General features: G+C 40.0%; 1 protein-coding gene and 1 pseudogene across 1 annotated transcript in view; both read right to left on the bottom strand.

Annotated features, from left to right (window-relative positions):
* The window catches only part of RELN (reelin), a 534,724-nt gene that overhangs the window by 109,328 nt on the left and 398,353 nt on the right, over positions 1 to 27,043 (bottom strand). Inside the window, exon 27 of the mRNA XM_008065395.1 lies at positions 25,211 to 25,443. Coding sequence (XP_008063586.1) covers positions 25,211 to 25,443 — 233 coding nt within the window. The remainder of the gene's footprint in view (positions 1 to 25,210; positions 25,444 to 27,043) is intronic.
* LOC103267815 lies at positions 10,123 to 13,002 on the bottom strand (annotated as a pseudogene).

The raw sequence follows: 27,043 nt of genomic DNA, 5'->3' as shown, positions 1-27,043 counted from the left end.
TTTAGAGATTAATCACCCATTCATGTAAGCCCCAGTTTCAGTGTTTTAAGAGGATAGTGAACACACAAAAGTATTTCCTTTAGAGCTAATTTAAAATTCATTGATTTTATTACCCTAAGTAGTGCAGGAATGGCAAATCAAACACTGCATGTTCTCACTTACAAGTGGGAGCTAAACTAAGGATCTGAAAAGATATTGAGAATGGTGTAATGGATGTTGGAAACTCAGAAGTGGGAGGGAGGTAAAATCACCTATTGCGTACAATGTGCACAGGTAGGGGTGGTGGGTACACTTAAAGTCCAGGTTTCTTTGTCATTATACAATGCATCCATGTAACCAAAAACCATTTGTGCCCCTAAAGCTATTGAAATAAAAAATTTAAACTAAATATATGCGTGTGCGCATGTTTTATTTTTTAAGGTAAAAAAAGACTTGAACTACAGAAGATTAGAAAAACAAATAAAAAGCCAAAGAAATTATAGTTGTCTTAGTGCTATGGATCTTGGGAAAAGTCCTTCCATTGGAGTTGTAACATTATTCAGCCTGTGAAGATATTTTTCCTTTCAAAGGAAGTAAATGGACCTAACAAACATCACCATTTGCCAGTTGCTCCTAAAGAAAACATTAAGGCCTCTGTGGCCTTCCAAAAGATAAGCTGCCTATCTGGGTAAATGAGGAAAACACTCCAGTTCTGTGATACAAGTCGTCTTGGATTAGAAGTCATGCTTGTTTCTTCCTTTTATGTTTCTATAACAGAACCTGGAGAAGCAAGCATGTATGACTTCTGCCATATGGAAAGTAACAAAAGAGAAGGAGGAATTTCCTTTCCCCATCTCAAGCTCTCCTACCTGGACAATATCAGGACATCTATCCATCAACTGCCCTACTTCATGGAAGAAGCAGGCTCTGATTTGACTTGAAGAATTCCACATTTAGTTAGAATTCTAGAAAAAGCTTTGGTAATTAGATAGTGAATGAAGGACAAGTTGAAACCCTTTGATCCATGTCTGTTTCTTGAGGTTTTATAATTTTCGTTGAAATATTAAAAGAATCAAGTTCTGATCTGCCAGAGTGAAGAGGCACACCTGTTTGCAAATCCTAAGGTGCTTAAAGACTCAAGAAATAGAGTGCACTGTGAAATATTTGAGAAGGTAAAAGACCTCAGGAACTCAGTATTAAGAAATCCATATTTAAGTAAGGAAAAAATAGAACAGAAAAACTAATCATTTAGTTAACAGGGTAATCATAGGACATGGTGAGTCATACTTGAGAGTCTTAATGGAAGACAGAGTGAAGGGGTAAGACATGGTTTCTCTCTTCCTTCCTTTAATCTTTGCTAGTTGGTTTTTAGTTGGAAGGTACAAGTCAAAGCAACAAAGATTTCACTGGCCACAACCTAAGCAAGTTTTGCTTCATTTCCATTTCTCTAGGTGGTGCCTAGTGATATCTACTGTTACTCTGTTCTCTGTGGCACAATCTTGGGATGGAACACAAGTGATTTAACAACCTCAGGGTTGCCAGGATTAGAGGAAGAACTGGGAAATAAATTGTATTATAAAAACTAGTCCTAGAGAGACTATTAGAGGAAGGAAGGAACTAAGTAGGCCAAAACTGAGCTCATAAGCATGTCTAGGTTCTATACTTTTAAAGGAGAGGTTGTATGGTTTTGAAATTATTAATATTACAAATTCATTCGTGTGCATGTTCTTGCCATTTCAAGGAGACCCAGTAGAATGCAAAGCAATGATTTATTGCTAAACAGCATTGAACTTATTATGGAAAACACATGAAAAAGGAAGGTGCCTTCATTATAGTTAATCACCTATTGCTGGTCTTTATTCCTCATTCAATATCCCTTCATCCAACCAACATTTAGCAAGCACCTACAACAAGAAGCCAGGCACAGCAATGAGCATACCATGGGGAGCAAAATCCAGCCACGATTCCTGCTTTTATGTAGCCCACAGTCGAGTGAGGAGACACACTTCACCGAGCACCTACACAAAGAAACGTACCTGTACAGCTCTAGCAACCACCATTAAGAGGCCATAAAGCCAGGAGAGCATGTAATAGAGGTCTTGACTTTGTAGTCAGAAACGTCTAGGAAGGATTTGGAGGAAGTAATGATTGAAGAGAAAGACAGAATTTAATCTTATCTAATCTTACCAGATTTTTCAAATCATTGAAAAAACTCCCCCTTTTGTTTTGCACGCCCCCCCAAAAGAACTCTTTGCCACCTTCCCCAATTTTCATCTTTGTTTGGAGGATGCCTGCATGACCAGAATTCATTTCTACACCTCACCCTTTCATCACTACACAATTCAGACGTGTTGCATCTGCCAGGAAGGTTCCTATGCACCGGCTTATTTTGTTCAGAGGTGAACAGGTGACGGGTGGTGGTGGAAACATTCTGAAGAATGCTTAGCAGTTGTGTTTCCAGACCTGCCCAGATACTTCCACTTTTTTGCATTCTGTACAGGAAACCTAGAGCAGGCTGCATGGTCTACTATCTGGATGTGGATGCTGCTGAGAGTTGAGACATATCAACATATATTCACCATCACCAAGGTCTTCCCTCCTTAGGCAAGAACCTGGTGAATTAATACGTGCACAAACTGCTCCTTTGAGAAAATCAGCTTGAAATTATTTCTGATAGAGCACTGTTCTAGTAACTTTATAAGCATACTGCCTCATGGCAAAATAGCTCCAAATTTTAACACAGAATTCTCAGCTTTTCAACACCACGTTTGGAGATATCTGAGCTTAACATATTGCAGAAGGAACAACAACAGCTCGTTTACTTGGCGTAAAGTAGAAACATATTTACTATTCTTTAGTGGAGGGCCCTTCATCACAAATGCCATTAATCAGCAAGCTGGATGGTATCCAAATTAACCAAGAAGTTGGATTCTAATGGAGATGATTTATTCTTCCAACAACTGAGATACAAGAAAGTATTGCTATATTGGGAGCCTTAAAATATTGGATCACTTTGTGATGCTAAGGACAACCTTCTCTTCTTATATGTGGCTTTACCAATTGAGTTATTCCACCTAACCTCAAGCAAATTGCAGTTTCAGATTCAGCTGTATATGTTATTGAGCTTCAGGGAAATCAAACAAGATGTGTGTTCCTTGGTTCTTGATGGTATTATTTACTTTTATAGCGATGTCTTCCAGGACCCTGATATTTTAGTCATTGCAGCAAAGATGTACCATTTGATGTTCCCCCAACTTTGGGGTATGCTATGTCTATCTGTTTGGAAAAGCTGTGACTGCGCTGCACTTTTGACAAGCATGGGAGGAGGAAGGCAGTGGCAGAGATGAGGTGTGCAAGGGCTGCACTGTTACATGCACAGCTTGAGGTGAGCAGGAAGCAGGATGAGGTGGCTATTTAGCTGCAAACAGATATATTCTTATGGAAAAGGAAAGATGTCTCAGAGGGTAAAGCCTAGACAGTGGAATCAAGAGCTAAGAACAGTGGATTAGGGACCCATTCTCAGGGAGCAGAACTGTCTTAATCAGGGAAATTTTCTTGTCTTGGAGGAGGGAGCCCTACTAACAAGTATCTTGCTGACATTTGGAATTCCTAAGGGCAGTGATGCTATTTGCTCTGCATTCCTTTCTTCTTTTCTTTTTCTTTCCTCCCTCCCTATCCCTCCCTCCCTCCCTTTCTTCCTCCTATCCCTCCCTCCCTCCCTTTTTTCCTTGATCTTTCCCTCCCTCCCTCCCTTTTTTCTTCTTATTCTTCCCTCCCTCCCTCTCTTTCTTCCTCCTATCCCTCCTCCTCTCCCTCCCTTCCTCGAGTATCTATTGTGGTTATCCTCTTTTTGTCCTACCATTTTTTGTTGGCTATGGGTAAAGCAGATATCTTGTCTTCATAGGTCTATGGATCAAGAACAGTCATACCCAAAAGGCCAGATCTATATCCTGATCTGATGTAGATCATAAAATCAGAGAGTTGCTGCCAGATGCTGTGATGGGATGAGAATGTGGGGAGTCTTGTGAGGAGAATGGATGCATTTTTCATGTAGGAGAGATGTAAATAATTGGGGCTAAAACAGACTACGGCTGATTGTTATAATAATGCCTCCCAATTAATCACACCTCTTTTTTGTATGTGTTCCTCTGGAATGCTCTTCCTTTCAAAAAAAGGAACCCTTCCCCCCATCTTTTGCAGCTGGTGGCTTTGTGATCTGTTTTGACCAATAGGATGTGGCAAATAAGGCCTTGCAGCTACTTTTATTCTCTTGGAACTCTGGAATCCCCTAATTATGAAAAATACTGAGATGAAAACCACATACAGAGAAAGGTCAAGCTGAGCCCCGAGACTAACCAACTCATCAGTTGAGAGAAGCTTCATGAAAGACCAGCAGAAGCACTACCCAGTCAATACCACAAAACCATGAGCAGTAATAAATCACTATATATATATTTTTTGAGTTGGAGTCTCACTCTGTCATCCAGTCTGGAGTGCTGTGGCACGCTGTTGATAACCATGGCATCCTCGACTTGCTGGGCTCAGGTGATCCTCCTGCCTCAGCCTTCCAAGTAGCTAGAACAACAGGCACACACCACTGTGCCCGGCTAATTTTTGTGATTTACTGTAGAGATGAGGTCTCACCAAGTTGCCCAGGCTGGTCTCGAACCCCTGGCCTCAGGCAATCTTCTCGCCTTGGCCTCCCAAAGTGCTGGGATTACAGGCTAAACCACTGTGCCTGGCTTCACTATTGTTTTAAGCCACTAAGTTTTGGAGTGGTTTGTTGCATGGCAATAGATAACTATATAAATATTATCCTAGGCTCTCCTGAGAACTATAAGGAAAAAGTAAGGATGCTTTTTAAAAAAAGTAATGCATCTATGCATCCCTGACTCCCCTTTCCTTCCATTGGTTAAGAGATGACAAGCAAGCCGGGCTTGGTGGCTCAGCCTGTAATCTCGCACCTTTGGGAGGTCGAGGTGAGCGGATTGCCTGAGCCCGTGGGTTCAAGACCCGCCTGGGCAGCGAGACCTCATCTCTACAATAAATCAAAAAATCAGCCGGGCGTGGTAGCGCATGCCTGTAATTCCGGCTACTCGGAAGGATGAGGCGGAAGGATCGCCAGAGCCCAGCAGGTCGAGGCTGCAGTGGCCGGGAGCGGCCACTGCACTCCAGTCTGGGGGACAGAGTGAGACTCCAACTCAAAAAAAAAAAAAAAGAGAGATGACAAGCTCTGGAAAAACTGCCCTAGATCTGGAGATGGCAAATCACATGTTCAGGATAGTAGAGCCAACCTGTCAACTCTGAACTGCTCACCTTTGGACCAGTATACAAGAAAGAACTCTTCCATCTACACATCAAATATCCAAGTATTTGAGTCTCTTTTTTGATAAACTACAAAGAACACTGATACACAAATACAATTAAATCACGTATAAGTTGATGTGTATCTGCTGATTGATGATCTTTTTTTTCGAAATAGCTGTGTTTAAAGATTGTGTTTCCAGGTATAGCAGATTAGCACAGAAACTTGTAGATTCCTTGAGCAAATTCCTTCCCTACCCAGGAAATTTGCCTATCAAAGACTGTGGTGTGATTTTTTTTTAGGTGTGCACATCTAAGTAACTAGGGAGGCACAGAACACAACCACCATATCTTGTCAGGTGATGCACAGTAAATATGGTGATCAATTATGTGAAAGATGTCACAGACAGAATGGTCTCTAAGAATTTTAGGAATATGCCACTTCTATAGATTGCTAAGCTTTTACCATTATCTCAGTCAGAATGAAGTATGTTATGTTATGGTAACAAACAACTCCCAACCTCAGTGGCTTAACCCAACAAAAATTTATTTCTTATGTCTAGTGCATATTTTCATTTTATATGTTGAATGTAGCTTGGCAAGAGAGTCTGCTTATTGTAGACAATAAGTGGTCCAGACTGATGTAAGATTAATCTCAACACATGCCTCTATGAAGCAGGGAACATGACAGTATATATATGAGCTCTTTAAAGTCATATATTTCATTATCATTCACATTTCATTTGGCCATGACAAACTTTAAAAAGCGGGATTAAAATCTTCCCTTGTTTCATGAAAGAAGAAAGGCAGAAATATTGTTGAATGGCACCAATGAGAATCCCATCCATATATTACTTCATCAGAAAGCAGTGCATATAGATTTTTTATATTAGCTCAGCTTTGGACAGAAATGCCTTGACTAAGTCACAATTAATGTTATATTTTAGGGTTCAATTAAAAAGTGCCCATGTAAGGAATGTTTACCTTTTAATAAGTGATATACAGTAAGACTCCTACATACGAATGAGTTTCATTCGGACAGCATGTTCGTAATTCCAATTTGTTTGTAGGTCCAGTAAAGTTAGCCTAGGTACCAAACTAACATAATTGGCTATATAGTACTATAATAGGTTTATAATACGTTTCGCACAAGCAGCACATTAAAAAATATACAATACTATACAGTAAAGTACACAAAAGCACAACCACTTGCAGGGGATGCTTGCACATAACAATGTATACCAGACATGTAAACCAACTTACATGATTGGACATGCAAACACGTGTTCACATCTTTGAAAATTCACAACTTGAAGGTTTGTATGGAGGGGACTTACTGTAGTTAAAAATACTGATCTCTGTGTTATCAGCTCTGTTTGGCATAAACAAACATGCTATAAATTTATTCTAGAATATCAAGCCTGGAAAACAGTATGTATTAAAAAAAAATCGGAGCATGTCTGCTTTCTTTCTTTTTACTCAACAATGAGGACTAAATGACCCTGTATTTTCTACTTTGTCTTAGTTGTCAGGAAACCAAGAGTTAAATTGTTGTCCTATTAGTGAAACATTCACTTATAGGTCTCAGTCCATTGATCTCATTCCTCCACCAATGAATTTTTAATCTGTCTCTGTATTATTTTATTATTGGCTTTAATAGTCATTTAAAGGGATCATTTATATTGCAAAATACCTTTACTTGTATCTTTAAGGAGGCATTATATCATTAAAAATCATAAAGCTCATAAGTGGGTCTTGAACGATTATAATACTATAAGAAAGGGATTGACAGTAGTGGGGAAACTGTCAGGGGAGGGGAGGTGGGATTGGCAGTAGTGGGAATCTGCCTGGGGAAGGGGGTTGGGGCACACCTCATCAACAATGGTATCTGAATAACGATCATTTGTATACCTAAGCATCTGAGCATTTTTTCATGTATCTGTCGGCTGCTCCTTTGTCTTCTTTTGAGAAGTGTCTTTTCACATCTTTTGCCCACTTTGTAATGGGGCTGTTTGTTTTTTTCTTTTTGGCATGTTTGAGTTCCTTGTAGATGCTAGATGTTAGGCCTTTGTGAGACACATAGTTGGCAAATATTTTTTTCCAGCCTATGGGCTGTCTCTCCACTATCTTGATGGTTTATTTTGCTTTGCAGAAGCTTGTCAGTTTGATGAGGTCCCACTTGTCTATCTTATCTCTTATGGCATGGGCACTTGGGGTTTTGATCAGGAATTGGTTGCCAGTTCCAATTTCCATAAGTGTGTCTCCTGCATTTTCTAAGGTTCTTATAGTTTAAGGTTTTACGTTTAGGTCTTTGATCCATTTAGAGTTGATTATTGTGTATGGTGATAGGTAGTGGTCCTATTTCAATCTTCTGCATGTGATCAGCCAGTTTTTCCAGCACCATTTACTGAATAGGTTCTCCTCTCCCCAGTCGTTGGTAGTGGAGGCTTTGCTGAAGATGAATTGATTGAGGAATTGAGGTTTTGTTTCTGGAATCTCTATTCTGTTCCACTGGTCTACATGCCTGTTCTTGTACCAATACCAGGTTGTTTTGATTATTGTAGCTTTATGATGTTTTATATTATAAAGATGTGGGGTACAATTCAGGGTTAGGTACACAAACGTTGATTCTATAGGTACCCTTGTTGATGAGGTATGTCTCTCCCTCCCCTAGCAATTTCCCTCAACTGCCAATCTCACCTCTCTCCTGACAGTTTCCCACTACTGTCAATCATTTCATCAAAAAAATGTAAATTAAAACCACACTGAGATACCACCTAACTCCAGTCAGAATTGCCATCATCAATAACTCAAAAAACAACAGATACGGGAAAGATGAGGGGAAAAGGGAACACTTCTACATTGTTGGTGGGAGTGTAAACTAGTTCAGTCTCTGTGGAAAACAGTGTGGTGATTAGATCTAAAAATTGACGTTCCATATGACTCTGCAATCCCCCTACTGGGAGTATACCTAGAAGAACTCAAATCGCTCTATAAAAAAGATAACTGCACACGTATGTTTATCGCAGTATTGGTCACAGGAGCGAGAACATGGAACCAACCATGTTATCCATCAAAAGAGGACTGGATAAAAAAATGTGGTACATATATATAATGGAATATTACACAGTCATAAAGAAGAACAAAATCAAGAACTTCACAGCAATCTGGATGAACTTAGAGCATATAATACTGAGTGATCTTTCATAGAAACAAAGAGCCGAGTATCACATGTTTTCACTCATAAGTGGACCTTGAAAAAATATCGTAATACTATAAGAGAAGGATTGACAGTAGAGGGAAACTGCTGGGAGGGGTGCGGGGAAGCGAGATCAGCAGTAGTGGGAATCTGCCTGGGGAAAAGAGGGCATACTTCATCAACAACGGAACCTGAATAACAATCATTCATATACCAAACCCTGAATTGTACCCCACATCTTTAAAATAAAAAAATTAAAAGTTAAAAAGAAGAAAGTCTAATATGCTTTATAACTCTTTTAGCCTTCAACATATTTTGCTCACTGCTGTCAGCACCCAGAACAGTATTTGGCACTGATAGATGTGCAATAAATATTTGCTGAATGAATAAAAGTGAATTTGACTTGTTCACAAGTATTTGAGTGTGTGTGTGTGTGTGTGTGTATGTGTGTGTGTGTACACACGCACATATGCACACAGACACTATTTTGGAAATTTTGTGCCAGAACTCAAAGTCATTGCCTGGACAGGTATAGCTAAGATACAGGAAGTTCCCAAAAAACAAACAAGTTTTATTACCAGAGCACATTTGTAAGTCCAATTTGTTTGTAAGTCCAACAAATTTACCCTAGGTACCCAGCTAACACAACTGGCTATGAAGTACTATATGTATTTAACAGGCAATACTGACACCTGGTAGAGAGAAATTAGGCATCATTAAAGTTCATAACTTGAAAGTTTGTATGTAGGGGACTTACTGTATATTAATTCTGTTTAGTTTATTGAGATAATGGAAATTTTGTGCTAAAAAATGTTCCAAGTAAATGGCAGCCATGGCACACAATAAGAATTTTGCTAATCATAATCCCAAAAGACACAATCCTGAATACCATAATCCTGAGTATTGAAATCCCAAAAGATCAAAATCCCTAAAGTCTAAAATCCCCCAAAACACAATCCTGAAAGACTAAATCCCAAATGCTGAAATTCTGAAAGCTGAATTCTGGGGAGGGGATTAATGCATTTTTTTTTTCCTGCAGGGACTTCATTTTAGTAAACAAAGCTAAAAAGGCAGAAATGAAATTTGCACTTGACATGGTATTTAAACAAAACCAAAGGGTTGAAACTCATGTTCAGACAAAATACAGTTCACTAATTACTAGGCAAAGAAAATGGGAGTCCTATACAAAACAAATGCTGTTGATATTTCACTTTAGGAGACATGATGGGCTAATATGTCATTTACAAATACATAATATAAAAATGCACAGCCCCCTTGAACAAAAATCCACCAAATGTGATTTCCCCTATCTCCCCAATAGGCTGTTCTGGTGAATTACTGGCACCTGCCATTTCATCACTTAAAATTAAAAGAGTGATGGGCACATGTGCTGTCTGGGTGTAAGAGATGTCTTTTAAAAAGGGGTCAGGGCTGACTGAGGACATTTGGAAAAGTGGGTCTCAAAAACTGTGTGTTCCCATCTTACTTCTGTTCCTCACTCTTAAGACTCAAATGTATCTTGGGACACTACTTCTGGGCCCAGATTGTAGGGAGCATTTTCCTGCTACTGTCCTCAATCTGAGGGAGACCGAGAGCCTCTCAACTTGAAACGCCCTTTCCCTGTCTCTCCAGAGCCTCATTCACTTTTTCAGGAGCAGCTTGGCAAAATCGGCACTGGACATCTTAGATGCCTCGGTGGCTGCTGGCGTGGCAACTGCTAGTCTCGGGGTAAGGCTGTTCTCGGTCTGAGAAGCTGCAACACTCAGGCACTGCAGAGCACAAGGCGGCAAAGTGAGCTGCTGCAGCTTGTTATATTTCCCTTCTCCCATGCTCCATATGTCTGCCACAGCACCATGAGGCTACCTAGTGCTTTCCTCGCTTCCAGCTTCTGTGGAACTTTCACCTGTGGGGGATTGCTAATGGCTACTTTGATGACGTTCTCTTTGATAGTCATGCCGTCCATCTTCAGGACAGCCTGAGATACCTGTAACTCATTGCCATATTCCACATGAGCCAGGGTCTTTGGTTTGCCAGCCTGGTTGGTGACTGGCTTGAGGTCCTTCACGGTGCCATGAGCTTTACAGATTTCTTCTAGTTCCTCCTTAGTGCAGGCGAAAGACAGGCCTGAGATGAACAACTTGTATGTCTCTAGGGCAGTGGTGTATCTGAACACCTTAAAATCAGGGTTTTTGTCGTTATGCACACGGCAGGGCAAACAAACATTGGCCTCCCTTCTATACTCTTACAGTCTAACACCAGTGCCTGCAGGGCTGACTTCTCTTTAAACTCCATGTAGCAGTAGCCTTGGAAATTCCCACAGTTGCTGAAGAGGGGGTGGATCTCGATCTCTTCCCCACAGGCATTGAGGAGTTGTCTGAGTTTGGCAGCTGGCTCCTCCATGCTGAAGGACAGGTTGCTGATGAACATGGTAACACCAACCTTGCTGCTGTTGTGGTGCACCTTGGGCATGTCCTTTCTCAGGGAGACCACCTTCTCCTTCTGTTTTGAAGGGAGGTCAACTTCTATAGGTGCACATTGCCTAGTGGGCCCCATCTCTACCTCCACATCTTGTACTTTTCCTGCTAGACAGACATTGTTTTTAACCCTTATGCATTTAGAAGGCTGCTTTTCTTCATCATTGCCCCCCCACTCTTTCTCATCCTCATCCTCATCTGCTCTGCACTTGTCTGTGCCTCTGGGCTGCTGTTTCTTCTCAGCCTAGGCCTTTTACTGCTTTTTAGCTTTTCTTGCTGCACAGAGGCTACTTTCTTCTCTGCTGCCTTCATCCTCTGCTCATTAACATAAGCCAATTGAGTTTGTTTTCTCAACACTATATCCCAGTCTTCTAAAGTAACTTCTGTCCTCTCCAGGGTGAGCAACACTTCACAGACATGCTCAGGGTAGTCTCTGGTGCACTGGACGGCCTGGTGTAGAGACTTCCGGCAGTGCTGAGTGTCACTATGTACCCTTTCCAGGTTGCAATACTCAAGGGACATATTGGCGCACTTGGTGTTTGCTTTGGTAATGATGCTATTCCAGAGTTCTCAAACTTTCTGCATATTTTTGCACAGCTGAGCCTCAATCCTAGCCCAGTTCTGCATGACCATGTGCTTGGATCATCACTCTCATTGAAATGCTCTTCTACCTCCTGTTTCAGATGCCCCGAAGCATGAATGAATGTGGTCCTCAACTCTTCCAGCTTTTCACTGCAGTCTTGTTTGAAATCAACCCTTTTCCTCAAGGAATAAAGGCACACTTGCCAAATCTCCACATAGTCAGTGGCCTGGATGAAGCTGGCATTCAAAGTTTTCTGGAAGGTTACAGAAATCACTCAATGATCAACTCCATGTTTCTCTACCACCAAAAGGTACTGACTGTGCCACTGTTCAGGGGCAGTTTCTAACAGCTTGATTAGGTACAGATAAAACCAAATCCTTTACTTTCAGCTGCTGATCTAGGTACTGACTGTAACGGATCCACAAGTCTGTGACAAGGCAGATCTTGACCAGAGCATGCTCAATGATCAGCTGAATACCAGTGGGATTTTCATCTCAATATTTTGCCAATTTTCATTTCAAAATTGGTATATGCTTGGTATTCTGCCAGCCTTGGTGCCTTTGCTTGCAACGGTGCTTCTTCATAGGGCTTATATTTCTCCAACTACTGTAGTGCTTTGTTATAGTTATGAATTACTGACTCTGGTATTGGGTCTTCTGACCATTCTTCCTACTCTGCAAATGTGTCCTCCATATCATAGAGTGAGATTGCCAACTGTCACTGGAAGAGACTGTGGACTTTCTCAAACCAAACAGCTTCCACAACTACACTTTCAAACTCTCAGTCAGCCTCCAAGATGGCAAGTCCTTTGTTCATTCATAAACCAAATACAGAGTGATCTCTCTCAAGACCATCTTTCTGACCAATTCCACTGAGTATTGGCCATACTCTAGTCAAATGTTAGGACAAATTTAATCCTTCACAGCCTTCTCAAAGAAGTCATACACGTGCTCTCTGTCTAGGTTGTCCCAGGCCATGTTAGGCCCAGATCTTGTCATGTAGCCACTGTAGACAGAGCTCTTCAGCCAAGGAAAAGATCTTGTTCATCTCCTGGTGGGCCAGCCTCACCTGGGTAAGTTACCCTTCCTGCTGAAGCAGCCTGATCAGATCCACGGGGCAGTTGTAGTCATGGACATTGATAGATAGCTGCTCTCTCCAGCCTCTCAATCTCTAGCTGGTTCTGCTCCTCTACTTTGTTATATTCTCACTGGTATTCCCCAGGGCAGTGCTCTGCTGAGGAAGTCATGATGAACTCCTTGTCCCCATTGCTTTTGCTCATGCCTTCCTCCTGCTGACCCCACCTGGGCCCCATGATCATGTACATTACAGCATGTCACGGCTTATGACAACACCTTACTCCTCATCCTAGCTGCCCTAACCTTATCCTCTTCTCCGTGAGACTTGGGCCCAGCCTCAGGATCAGCGTCAGGTTCTACAGTCAAAATGTCGGCTGCTGTTGCCATTTTGTGCTTCCAGTGACTGCATTTTTGGTTATATGCAGGATAGTTGCATCATGTTAGGTAGAACTATTATTTTGTTATTGTCTTTATTTGGAAATTAAGTATGATTTAAGGAGATGCATATGGGTGCCAGGTTGACAAGAGGTGAACTTGTGAATTTAATTTTAGGTGTCAACTCGACTGGATTAAAGAAAATCTTGAAATCTGGTAAAGCATTATTTTGAGTGTTAACTGTAAGGGTGTTTCCAGAGGGTCTGAGTGAAACAGGTGGGAAAGATCTTCCCTCAATGTTGGTGGGCACTATCCAATTAGCCAGAGGTCCCAGAAGGAATGATGCAGAAGATAAATTGGTCTCTTCCTGAGAGCTGGGCAAACTTATCTTTAGCTGCCTTGGACGCCAGAACTTTAGACTTGCTGACCTTTGAACTCAGAGGTCTCACAGGGCTTGAGGCTTTTGGCCTTAGGTTGAAGGTTATACCATCAGATTCACCAGTTCTGAGGCCTTTGGACTTGAATTGAGCCATGCCATCAACATTCCAGGGTCTCCAGTTTTCAGATGGTCTGTTGTAGGACTTCTCAGTCACCATAATTGCATGAGACAATTTTCCCTAAAAAAATTCCCTCCTTTATATACATGCCCTATTGATTCTGTTTCTCTGGAGAATGCTGACTAATTAAGATTTGGTATTGAGAAAGGCAAACATCGATCCTTCTTACTGTATTCCTTTCAACATGATAAAAGGGATCTGTGAAACTGTTCCTCTGCAAAAAGGCTGTGCAAGTTAAGGGTATGAGGCTACTTAATGATAAAAGATAAAAGTTTAGAGGATTCCAGTTTAAGATGGCTAACTAGAGACATAAGACACCTGCCTCCTCCAGAAAGAAGAAAAAAAATTATGAATGGATAATCATATCTGGCATAGAACCTCAAGGCGAGAACACTACAGTCCAACAGAGAACTTTTGGGGAAAAATTTGAGGCCCAGATGTAGAGGGAAGCAAGTGGCCAACTCAGATAAGATTTCTGGTAGCCTGGAGGAGTTCGGATATGCGAAGCTAGGGTGAGTGAAAGAGCTTTGGTAGTCCATGTCCCTGTAGTGGATTGCTGCAATTTGAACCATAGGAGAGCATCTCTACCCACAGGAACCCTCAACATTTACCCACATAAACCCTTTCACTTACCCATAGAGACCCTGACACTAGCATAGAAAGTGATCTGGAGACCCTGCAAGGGCACTGAACCACACAGGGAACTTGTGCTGGATCACTTACCACCCACCCCCACCCCTGAAGATCTGAATGGCTGCAACAGGGCATCATTTTGGGAGTACAGTTTTCACAGGACTGTGTCCTACCCTGGGAACAATATACTCTGCATCTCCTTGTCCTGGGAGCTACTGCTGACATTCCCCAGCATCTATCGGGAGGGCTGCAGTGACACAGCACTGACTGAACCTAAAGATGCTATAAGGCCCCCAGTACTCTAGCTCATAGGCAGTTCTACTCCCTGGGGAAAGAGTGGTACAGCAAACCAAAAGGCAGACCATGGAACAAAGGAAATCAAAGTGCATGCTTTCCAGAGCCCAAGAGCTTCCTCTCTTGGCCTGTGAGAAGTAGCTTATCCTCTAACAGTGGTGCAGACTCTGTGTTCAGCTTTGCAAGTGAATAGTGAAATTCCTTTCCACTGGTGGAGCAGCCATTGTGTATAGAAATTGGAACCCAAATTCCTCCTCCATATACTTGCTGCCCCTGGAGGCCAGGGGGGTAAGCCAGAGGGCTACCTGTATGGAGTGGTGAGTGTCAACTGCAACCCCTCCAACAGTGGCCTTTATACACAGTCTTATGGGCAAAGGTAGAACCCCTTTCCTTCATTACATGGTGCTGCAGCACTGCTGCCACAGAGGGCAGGAGAATCTAACAGCAGCATGTCTGGGGCTTTTGGGGGCTACATCACAGTCACTGCCAACATCAGCCTACTCCACACTGTTCTTGACCAGATGGGAGTCCCATCACTGCTTCTGCCATCACCCATACTACATAGACTGCCTAGGGACCTACGAACTCTCACCCACCCAGGCCACTGCTGCCATTACCAGTATCTGAACAATCTACTTTTTGGCCCAAGAATTGACCTGTCACCAACCATCAACACAAGTGCCAGTATATACGCCCCTGGGAAGCAAAGCCAGGCATGCTCAGCCCACTGCTGGGACCTGAAGACTGGCCAACATGGCTTTTCAGCCCTTAGTACAACTTCACCATAGCATGTACTAATAATTGCACCCTATCCATCTTAGGAAATCATAGAAAGCACTAATGCTGTTTATAGCCAAAGAAACCATACAGAGTCTATACTACTGTACCCAGAATTAAAGCCAAAGTACCCTATTCAATCAACACCACAGATATATATTCAGAAAAAAATTCCTCCCTTATTAAAATAAATTCAAAAACAGGAAGAAGTGATCATTACATCACATGTGCAGATATCAATGAGAGGACATAGGAAACATGAAAAAGCATGGAAATATAACACCTCCCAAGGAACACAATAATCCTCTAGCAATAGATCTTAATAAGTTTTTCAAAATTCCATATGATGAATGCAAAAATATTGATCTTAAAGAAATTCAGTGAGATACAAGAGAATTCTGAAAAACAATACAAAGAAATTTTTAAAAAATGAATGAGAAATTTGCCAAAAAGATAGATATTTAAAAAAAGAAACAGAAATTCTGGAACTGAAGAATTCATGGAAGAAAATACAAAATGCATTTGAAAGAATCTCAGAACTTGAAGACAGGTCTTTAAAAATTATCCAGCCAGGAAATAATAAGTGAAAATTAATAAAAAGGAATGAGCAAAGCCTTTATAATGACATTTGTACATTATAATGTGACTGAATATACAAATCATCAGTATCCCTGAGGGTGAAGAAAAAAATGAAAGGATTAGAAAATCTATTTAATATAATAATAAATAAAAAATTTACCAAATCTAGTAAGAGATTTAGACTTCAGATATAGGTGATTCAATGATCCCCAAGAAGATACAATGCAAAAAGCTTCTCTACACAACACATTATTCAGGCTGTCCAAAGGCAAAGATAAAGAGTGAATCCTAAAAACTGCAAGAGAAAAGTGCCTAGTCACCTATAAAGGAAACCCCATCAAACAAGCAGTGGATTTCTCAGCAGAAATCTTACAGAAGAATAAGGGATGATATATTTAAACTGCTGAAAGACAAAATATGGCAGTCAAGACTACTATAACCAGCAAAATTATGCTTCATAAATGAAGGAGAAGTATTTCCAAGTTAAGCAAATGCTGAGGGAATTCATTACCACTACAAAATGTTCAAGGAGTCCTAAACTTAGAAATGGAAGGATGGCATTTATTGCATGAAAATGCATGAAAGTATAAAATTCACTGATAAAGCAATCACACAAAGGAGGAAGAGAAAGGACTCTAATGGTACCACTAAAGAAATCCACCAGGCCACAACAACCAACAGTAAAAGAAAAAAAAAAGGGACAAGAATATATTAAACAGTCAGACAACAATGAACAATATGATAAGAACAAAGCCTCACATATCAATGATAACCTTGAATGCAAACTGATAGAATTCTCCATTTAAAAGTTACAGAATGGCTGTATGGGTTAGAAACTATAATCTTACTACACACTGCTTATGAGAAACTCATCTTACCAGCAAAGACACATAGAAACTGAACATGATGAAGAGATAACAAAATATATTCTTTAAGAATTCTATCAGTTTGCATTCAAGGTTATTAACAGAATGAAGGAAAAGAATTATATGATCTTCCCATGAAAAAAAATTTGATAAAATTCAGCATCTCTTTATGAGAAGAACTTTCAACAAGTTAGCCACAGAAGGAACATATCTCAAAAAAATATAAGCCATGTATGACAAATCCACAGCTAATATCATACTGAACAAGGAAAAGTAGAAGGCCTTTCCTATAAGACATGGAACAACACAAGGATGCCTCCTTTTACCACACCTATCACCATAGTGCTGGAAATCCTAGTGGGAGCAATCAGGTAAGAGAAAAAATAAAAGATATCCAAATTAGAAAAGAAGTCAAATTGTCCATCTTTTATGATGATACATTCTTATACCTAGAAAAATTTAAAGATTCCACCAAAAAACTCCTAGATTTGATAAATGAATTAAATTAAGTTGCAGAATACAAAATCAACATAAAATAATAAGCAGCATTTCTATATACCAATAATGATCTAGCTGAGAAAAAAATTCAAAAAATCCATTTATAATAGCTATTTAAAAAACACCTAGGAATACATTTAACAAAGGAGGTGAAAGATCTCTACAAGGAAAACTATAAAACATCGATGAAAGAAATTGAAGATGACACAAACAAATGAAAAAACATCCTGGGGATTTGGGGAAGATGGCGGCCAAATCAGTCAGACTATGTGAGTCCTGATGTGAGTATGTAAGTGTAAGAAATATTTTCTGTGCGTGCTGGTGAGTGGGTGGGCATGTGAGTGACTGAATGAGTGAGGGCTAGGGAGCTAAAGTCTGGGGCTCTCCTGGTGCAGTGGCTGGTAGCTGTAGCTGCTTGGCTTGGACCCTAGTGATTTCCAGGATGCAGAAGTCAAGTCCCAATTATTTTTGAATCAACAAAACCTTTCTGAGAAGAAAATGCTGGTAGAGACTGACTAAGTGGAGGCTCATAAGTGGGTGGTTGGGGCCCTCCTGGTGTGGCAGCTGGTGCTGCAGCTTCTCTGCTTGGTCCCTGGTGCTTCCCAGGTCATAGAAGCTGAGCATCCTTTTTTTTTTTTTTTTGAATGAACAAAAGTTTTCCTGTGAAGAAGCATCAGGGAGAGACTGCTGGCTCTGGGCTCTGCCTCACCACTGCCTCACCACTGAGAGATTGCTGGCTCCAGGCTTTGCCTCACCACTTCAGTGCCTGGCTGGACACAGGCAGCAGGGGCTGCAGTGTGAGCTCAGAGGCAGAGTCCCACCGGAAAGGTCGAGAGAGGCACCCCACCACCATCTTGAAGGCGGGCATGAAAGTGCCCCGACTTGCTCACCATGGAGCAATAGATCTAATCTCTGTGACTGGTGCATCAACTACTTGGGGTTGATCATGACCCAGAGGGAATATCCTGAAAGCACAAACTTTGAGAGGGACCTGAGGAGTGCTGAGTCTCAGGCACCCCACTCCCTACCCTGATCTAGTTGCAGGACAAAAGATGTGGCCAGAAAAGGACAAGGAAGAACTCCAAAGAGATCAGTGGTGAGTCTGGAGCTGATCCAGGCCCTCTCCTCCCCAGCAATCCTCTGAACATCGGACTCACACAGCTGGGACACAACTGAGAGAGACAAACCCAGCCAGAGCCTGAACATCACTTGCAATAGGAGAACTCCATTCCGGGATAGACCTGACTGGTGAGTACATACCTGGGGAAGAGATGATCTTGCACCTCCCCACTGGAGGGATTCTCCCTGACCATAGGAGAGTGGGAGGAGAGGACTGTAGCCCCACCCACCTCCACTGCCCCTCCTCCTTCCTTGCTCCAGACCCTGAAGAGAGAGTGAAAGAGGTCTAAGATCTGCAGGATATAGCAGAGGAGATGAGAGGAACAATAATAGAGCCTGCCATAAGAGGAAAGATCTTTTTTTTTTTTTAATTTTTGGCTGTTAGTTCAGCTATTTTAAAAATATTTATCCTTTGTGCATGAATGTGTTTGGGTTTGATCTGCATCCCACCTTTTTTTTCTTGTCTTTTTCTTTGTTTTTTGTTTTATGTTTATATGTGTATATGAATGATTGAGTGTTCATCTTTCAGGTTTGTTGTTGTTGCTTTGCTTTTTCTCTTTTGTTCTTCTCTTTTTTTATTTTTTTTTAGTTTAAGGTATGTCAATATATGTGTGAGGGTTCCATCTGAATTCCCTTGTTTGTTCTTTTGTTTTGTTTTTCTGTTTCTTATTTTTTTTCTTCTCCATTCATCTTGTGCTAGGTGCTTGTATGTGTGTGTTTAGTTTTCCTGTTTTTTTCTTTTGTTGTTTGCTTTGTTTCACTTTGTTGTTGTTACAGTTTTTGGGGTGTGTGTGTATATGTCTCTCCATGTATGTTCAATTGTTTTTTGCTTTGGTTTCTGCTTTCATTGGCAGTGTTTTTGTTTCTTTTTTTATTTCTTGTCCATCTTATTTCATTCTGTTTTTCTCTGTGCTCCTCATTGTTGTCACTGTATCTTGGACTCAGGGTTACACACACATGCCCACTGCATCATCATATAGCGTGACAGTGGGGAGTGGGTCTCAGGGAACACATACCACAATCAGTGAACATTGCAATTTGCAAGTAGTTTCTGAATCCTAGCTCCTCATTCTCCACCTTATTAGACTCTCAATACTACAAGGGACAGAAAAGCATCCCACCTACAGTCCTGTTTCAAAATAGAACAAATCCAGAGCCTGGATCAGGGAAGAACAGAGGGCTGAGCAACCATGAGAAGGGAAAGCCTCTCCCACTGACACTGAATAATGGAACTAAAGAGAAAAGCAAGAGATCTGCCACAAATGAGGAAAAACCAAAGGAAGACCACAGGTAATTTCAAGTGTAACAAAGAGAAATCTCCTGAAAAACCAGACCTCAGAGCCCAAACAATGGAAGCTACCAATGAATGGTCCCAAAATATGACAGGGATTAGAGAATGGATGAAAAGAGTGAATAAGACTCAAGAAAGACAAGATGCATCACTGAAAGAACTTGTAACAGAGATTTTGGCAATAAAAAAATCTCATCCAGGAAATAAATAAGATGACAAACATGGCAAGCAGAATTACCCTAGCCAAAGAAAGAATCTCAGAACTTAAAGACCACAACATGGAATTAACCCAATCTGTAAAAAAATTTAGAAAGAAAACTCAGAAAGAAAGAACAAAACCTACAAGAGATATACAATTATATCAAGAGGCCAAACCTATGCCTGATTGGTATCCCAGAAGAAGAAAAGGAAATGGAGAACACCTTGGAACAAGTATTTCAGGAGGTAATACAAGAAAACGTTCCCCATCTCACCACAGATGTGATCAACCAAACACAACAGACAGAGAACCTCCACAAGACATCAAATGAGACCAACCCCTAGACACATAGTAATTCACCAACACAGAGTAAGCACAAAAGAAAAAACCCTGAAGACAGCAAGAGAGAAAGGTCAGACTACCTACTGGGGAAAACCAGTCAGAATAGCAGCAAACCTATCAACAGAAACACTGCAAGCAAAAAGGGACTGGAGTCTAATATTCAAAGTCTTCAAGGGTAAATACTTTCAACCAAGAATTTCCTACTCAGTCAAGCTCAGCTTCATCAGTGATGGAGAATTAAAATCCTTCCCAGACATCCAATCCCTAAGAGATTATGCAGCTTCCAGACCAGCTCTACAGGAGACACTTAAAACTGTATTAAGTACAGAAGAAAGAAAAAAAAAAGAATGACCACACACTTCCCAAGAGAACAGCAGAGCACAGAATCAACAGAGAATACAGCGCAACAAGAAACTTGAAAACACACACATAAATCAACCCCAAAGCCAAAAGAAAACAAGCAAACAAAGAAAAACCTTTATAAGAATCTCATGACAGGGATAAACAATCATATTTCAATAATCAGCTTGAATGTGAATGGACTAAGTCCCACTGAAAAGACACAGAATGGCAAACTGGATAAGAAAGCATGACCCAATTATTTGCTGCATCCAGGAAACTCATCTCACTACAAGGGACACACACAGATTCAAAATTAAAGGATGGAAAACGAGTTTCCAGGGAAATGGATTACAAAAGAAGGCAGCAGTCACGATCTTAATATCAGACAAAACAACTTTAAACTATCAAAAATTAAAAAGATACAGAAGGACACTCCATAATGATAAAAGGTTCAATCCATCAACAAGAAATATACATCCTAAATATAGGAACACCAGCATTTATAAAGCAATTACTAAGCAAACTAAAAAAAGATACTGATCTAACACTTATAGTGGGGACTTGAATACCTCACTAACAGCCCTAGATAGATCATTGTGGCAAAAAAATCAACAAGGAGATCCAGTACCTAAACTTGACACTGACCAAATGAACTTAATACCTACAGGTTATTCCACCCAACAACCACAGAATATACATTCTATTCATCACCACATGGAATGTACTCCAAGATCTATCATATCCTTGGCCATAAATCAGGCATAAACAAATTCCATAAGATTGAAATATTGCCATGCACCTTCTCAGACCAGAGTTGAATAAAAATAAATATCAACACCAAGAAAATTTCCCCAAAGCCTACAAAGATGTGGACACTAAACAGCATGATGCTGAAAAACTACTGGGTCAACACTGAAATCAAAGCAGACATTAAAAGATTCCTGGAAACAAGTGAAAATGAAAAAACATCTTACCAAAACCTGTGGGATGCCATGAAAGAGTGCTAAGAGGGGAATATATACCTCTATGAGCACACAACAAGAAAATAGAGAGATCACAAGTTGAGAGCTTAACAAATCACCTAAGGAACCTGGAAAGACAAGACCGCCAAAACCCTAACTTTAGCAGAAGAATCCAGATCACCAAAGTAAGCCCAGATATGGGACATAGGAGACAAAAATATCACAGAAAACATCAACAAAACAAAAAGCTGGTTCTTCGAAAGAATTAACAAGATTGATGGATCCCTAGCCAGAATGACCAAGAAAAAGAGAGAAAAGTCCAAATAAGCACAATCAGAAATACAAAAGATCAAGTCACAATTTACCCTGAAGGAATACAAAAGAATATCAGAGATGACTATGCACACCTATGGAAACAAACTTGATAATCTAAATGAAATGGAGGAGTTTCTGACATCACACAACCTCCCTGGTTGAAACAAGAGACACTGAGACACGACATAGACCATTAACAACCCAGAAAATCGACTCTGCCATAAGAAAAATACCTACAAAAAAAAAAAAAAAAAAAAGCCCTGGACCGATGACTTTCCAGCAGAATTATACAAAATGTACAAGAAGGAGCTGAAACCAATCCTACTGAAAATATTTTAGGAAATTTAGAAAGATGGAATTCTCCCCAAATCATTTTACAAAGCTAACATCACACTGATACCCAAACTGGGTAAAGGTCCAACAAAAAAAAGAGAACTAAAGGCCAATATCCCTTAATAACATAGATATAAAAATCCTCAACAAGATTCTAGCAAATCGGATCCAAAAACACATCTCAAAAATCATCCACCAGGACCAAGTAGGCTTCATCCAGGATGCAGGGCTGGTTCAACATTCACAAGATCATAAATGTAATAAAATACATCAACAGATGTAAAAACAAAAACCACATGATTATCTCATTAGATGCAGAAAAATCTTTTGATAAAATCTAGCATCGCTTCTCGATAAAAACCCTCAAGCATCTAGGTATAGAAGGAACATTCCTCAAAATAGTAAGTGCCATCTATGATAAACCCACAACTAACATATTGCTAAATGGACAGAAACTGGAAAAATTTCCCCTGAAAACTGGAACAAGACATGGCTGCCCACTTTCACCCTTCTTGTTCAACATTGTGTTGCAAGTCCTAGCTAGGACAATTAGACAAGAGAAGGAAATCAGAGGCATCCAAATGGGAAAAGAGGAAGTCAAGTTCTCCCTTTTTGCTTACGATGTGATCCTATACCTTGAAAATCCAAGAGAATCTGTCAAAAATCTGCTTGCACTGATAAAGGACATTGGCAAAGTCTCAGGTTACAAAATAAATGTGCAAAAGGCAATTGCATTTTTATACACCAATAACAAGAAGGCAGAGAACCAAATAAAAAGCATAATTCCATTCACAATAGACACAAAAAATTGAAATGCCTCAGCATCTTCCTAACCAGAGAAGTGAAAGACTTTTACAATGAGAACTGGAAAACACTGCTCAAAGAAATCCAAGAAGACACAAACAAATGGAAAAATATTCCATGTTCACGGATAGGAAGAATCAACATTGTTAAGATGTCCATCCTACCAAAGGCAATCTACGCAATACCCGTTAAATTACCAACACCATTCTTCTCAGACCTGGAAATGACAATACAGAAATTTACATGGAAATGTAAATGATCACGAATAGTCAAAACATTCCTTAGCAAAAGAAACAAAGCAGGAGGTAGCACACTTCCAGACTTCAAATTTTACTGTAAGGCTACAGTAATTAAAAAGCCTGGTATTGGTACAAGAACAGGCACATGAACCAATGAAACAGGATAGAGATTCCGGAAGCAAAGCCTCAATTTCTCAACCAACTCATCTTTGACAAAGCCTCCAACAACAACCACTGGGGAGATGAGAACCTATTCAGTAAATGGTGCTGGAAAAACTGGCTGATCACATGCAGAAGATTGAAATAAGACCCCTACCTATCACCATATACAAAAATTAACCCTAAATGGATCAAAGACCTAAATGTAAAACCCTCAATCTGTAAGAACCTTAGAAAATGCAGGAGACACTCTTATAGAAATTGGAACTGGCAACCAATTCCTGATCAAAACCCCAAGTGCCCATACCATAAGAAATCAGACAAGTGGGATGTCATCGAACTGAAGACCTCTTGCAAAGCAAAAGAAACCATCAAGAAAGCAGGGATTCAGCCATCAGAATGGGAAAAAATATTTGCTAGCTGTATATCTGACAAAAGCCTAACATCTAGGATCTACAAGGAACTCAAATGTGCCAAAAAGAAAAAAAACAAACAGCCCCATTAAAAAGTGGGCAAAAGACATGTATAGACATGTCTCATACAGGCAGTCAACAGACACATGAAAAAGTGCTCAACGTCACTAATCATCAGAGAAATGTAAATCAAAACCACATTGAGATAACACCTAACCCCAGTAAGAATGGCCATCATTAACAAAACAAACAAAAACAGAGACTGGCTAGGAAGCAGAGAAAAAGGAATGCTTCTACACTGCTGGAGGGAATGCAAATGAACAGAACCTCTTCGGAAGAAAGTGTGGTGATTTCTGAAAGAACTAGAAATTGACCTTCCATATGACCCAGCAAGCCCCCTACTGGGAATATACCCAGAGGAATGCAAATCATTCTATAAAAAAGATACCTGCACACGCATGTTTGTTGCAGGTCTATTCACAGTAGCAAAAACATGGAACCAACCATGGTACCCATCGAAGCTGGACTGGATAAAAAATGCGGTATATATTCACAATGAAATATTATGCAGTCATAAAGAAGGACAAACATATGGACTTCGCAGCAACTTGGATGGATTTAGAGTCAATCATACTCAGTAATCTATCACAGAGACAAAGAACAGAGTACCATATGTTCTCTCTTATAAGCGAAACTTGAACAATTATCATAATACTATAAGAAAGAGATTGGCAATAGTGGGAAACTGCTAGGGAAGGGGGTGGGAGTGGGATTGGCAGTTGAGGGAAACTGCCAGGGGAGGAAGGGGTACACCTTCAACAAGGGTACCTGCATAATGAACATTTGTATACCTGCATAATGAACAACAAGGTACCTGCATAATGAACATTTGTATACCTAACCCTGAATTGTATCTCACATCTTTAAAATAAACAAAAAACAAAAAACATCCCCTGCTTATAGATAGAAATAATTAAAACATTAAAATGACTAATTGCCCAAAGCAATCTTTAAATTTAATGCAATTCCTATCAAAATACCAACGTTATTTTTCATAGATTAGAAAATAACAATCCTAAAATTCATATACAACTAAGAAAGAGCCCGAATAGCCAAAGCAATCTGAGCAAAAAGAACAAAGCTGGAAGCATCACATTACCTGACTTCAAAACATGTTATAAGGCTATGTTTTAAAAAATATCATGGTATTATTATAAAAATAGACACATAGACCAATGGAACAGAATAGAGAACCCAGAAATCATGCCACAAATTACAGCCAACTAATCCTGCTGGCTTGGCCTCCCAAAATGCTGGGATTACAGGCATGAGTCACTGTGTCTGGCCAATACGTGTTTTTCAAATAATTTTTAAAATTATTTTTTCCAGAATATTTTTGGAATTTTGATCTTTTGAGATTTCAACACTACAGATTATGGTGTTTTGAAGTTTATCCTTTGGAATTATAGCCCACACCCAGTAAGAATAATTACTTTACCTGGATGCAAGAGACCGTGGAATAACAATGGTGATTCTTGTCCATTCTTCAAAGTCCCCTGTGTGATACATAGTGGGCTCACTCAGTTCTCTGGAGTTTCCTTCACATCCTTTGCCTGCAGAAGCTGGGTAACAGCCTTCTTTCACCAGAAACCAGGACATACCAGCATCATGAGAGTACTGAAGAAGGACTGGAGCAGTATTGCTGAATTGGTTGGCACACCCTATGTTTAGCTGTCAAAAGGAAGGACAGAATTATACAAGGTTTTGGTTCCAAGTCATCATTCAACAAATTAGGTGCTACAGTGGCCAGGGTACCTTCTACTGAGTCTGCATTAAATTTACAATGATAAGAACTGTGCAGCTCAATTCTAATGAAGGAACTACCACAGATTCTGGAATTATTTGTTGAGGTGGGTAATAGATACTTTTAAACAGAAAGCTGGACCAGCTACTCATTTTGTGTATTTCCTGGAATCATAGGAGAAAAGAGGGCAGCACAGTGTCTGTGATTCTTGAGTCCTGAGCAAAAGACAAGAAGCGAAGAAACTGCTTTCTTCTCCCTCTCTGGAGAGTACAAATAAAAATGAGGAAGAACAGGATGGTTACCTGAAGAAAGCTCTGTCCTCTCTGCTTTCAGTAGAACCAGCATCTTTATTTTGTTTTCTTGCCAACGCTTATTGAGAAATCATTGTCAACTTAGATGAAAGAGCTAAGTTTTTGTCATAGCATCATATGAACAACAAAATTCGGAAATAAAACTTACTGTTCTGCATACTTGTGTAGAGTACATGAAGAGTACGTCATATTATTAATAACATTTAAAAAATTATAAAAAGTGCAACCTACATCCCACTGTCCTAGTACAACTGTTTTCATTTTTCCATTTTCTCTTCTGATCTTTATAGGGAAACCTATATTTGGTCATAGAGTTGAAGTTATTACACATCTAGAACAATACATTCTATTTAACACAATATTTTATTATTATATGTAGTACTGCCAAGAATACATCTTTTTTTCTTCAGTTGATTTGTCAGCACCAGATAAAGTTCTAGGAGTATATTTACTGAATCAAAATGTAGAAATGCCCCGAATTGTCAAGTTACGTGTGTTCATTCTGTATCAGTTGAGTACAAATGAATGAGTTTTACCACAGTACTGGGTATTGTTGTAGTTTAAGTCAATTTATTTTTAAATTAATAAATATGTAAATGAGTTTTATTACTGTTTTAGGCTATATTTTTCATAATTATAAATGTCAAAGTCTTTTTCTGATATTTATTTAATTACCTGATGTCTTACATGTATGGTCTATTTATATCTTATTTCATTAGTTGGCTGGAGCCACCATATGGTTTTGTTTCATAAGAATTTAATAAACAAGAATAGTCAAGTTTTAGCCAGGTGCTGTGGCTCATGCCTGTAATCCCAACACTTTGGGAGGACAAGGTGAGAGGATTACCTGAGCCCAGGGGTTGAGACCAACCTGGACCACATGGCGAGACTTTATTTCTACAGTAAATCAAAAAATGAACTGGATGTGGTGGCATGAGCTTGTTCCAGCTACTTGGAGGGCCGAGGCGGAAGGATCTCCTGAACTCAGAAGGTCAAGGCTGTGGTGGCCGTGAGCATGCCAATGCTCTCTAGCCAGGCAACAGAGTGAGACTCCAACTCAAATAAGCAAACAGATAGATAGATAAACAGTCAAGTTTTATAGATGGAAACTTGAAATAAGTAATCAAAAGAACATGATCATGACAAACGAATAAATAGAGGCTAATAATATTGAGCCAGAGCATAAGAAGTCAACCAGCAAATCCTTCTTTCTAAT

Source organism: Carlito syrichta, unplaced genomic scaffold (assembly GCF_000164805.1).
Source record: "Carlito syrichta isolate Samal-C Ts95f unplaced genomic scaffold, Tarsius_syrichta-2.0.1 Scaffold308277, whole genome shotgun sequence".
In the NCBI taxonomy this organism is placed as follows: Eukaryota; Metazoa; Chordata; class Mammalia; order Primates; family Tarsiidae; genus Carlito; species Carlito syrichta.
This window is presented reverse-complemented; position numbering and strand designations above follow the sequence as displayed.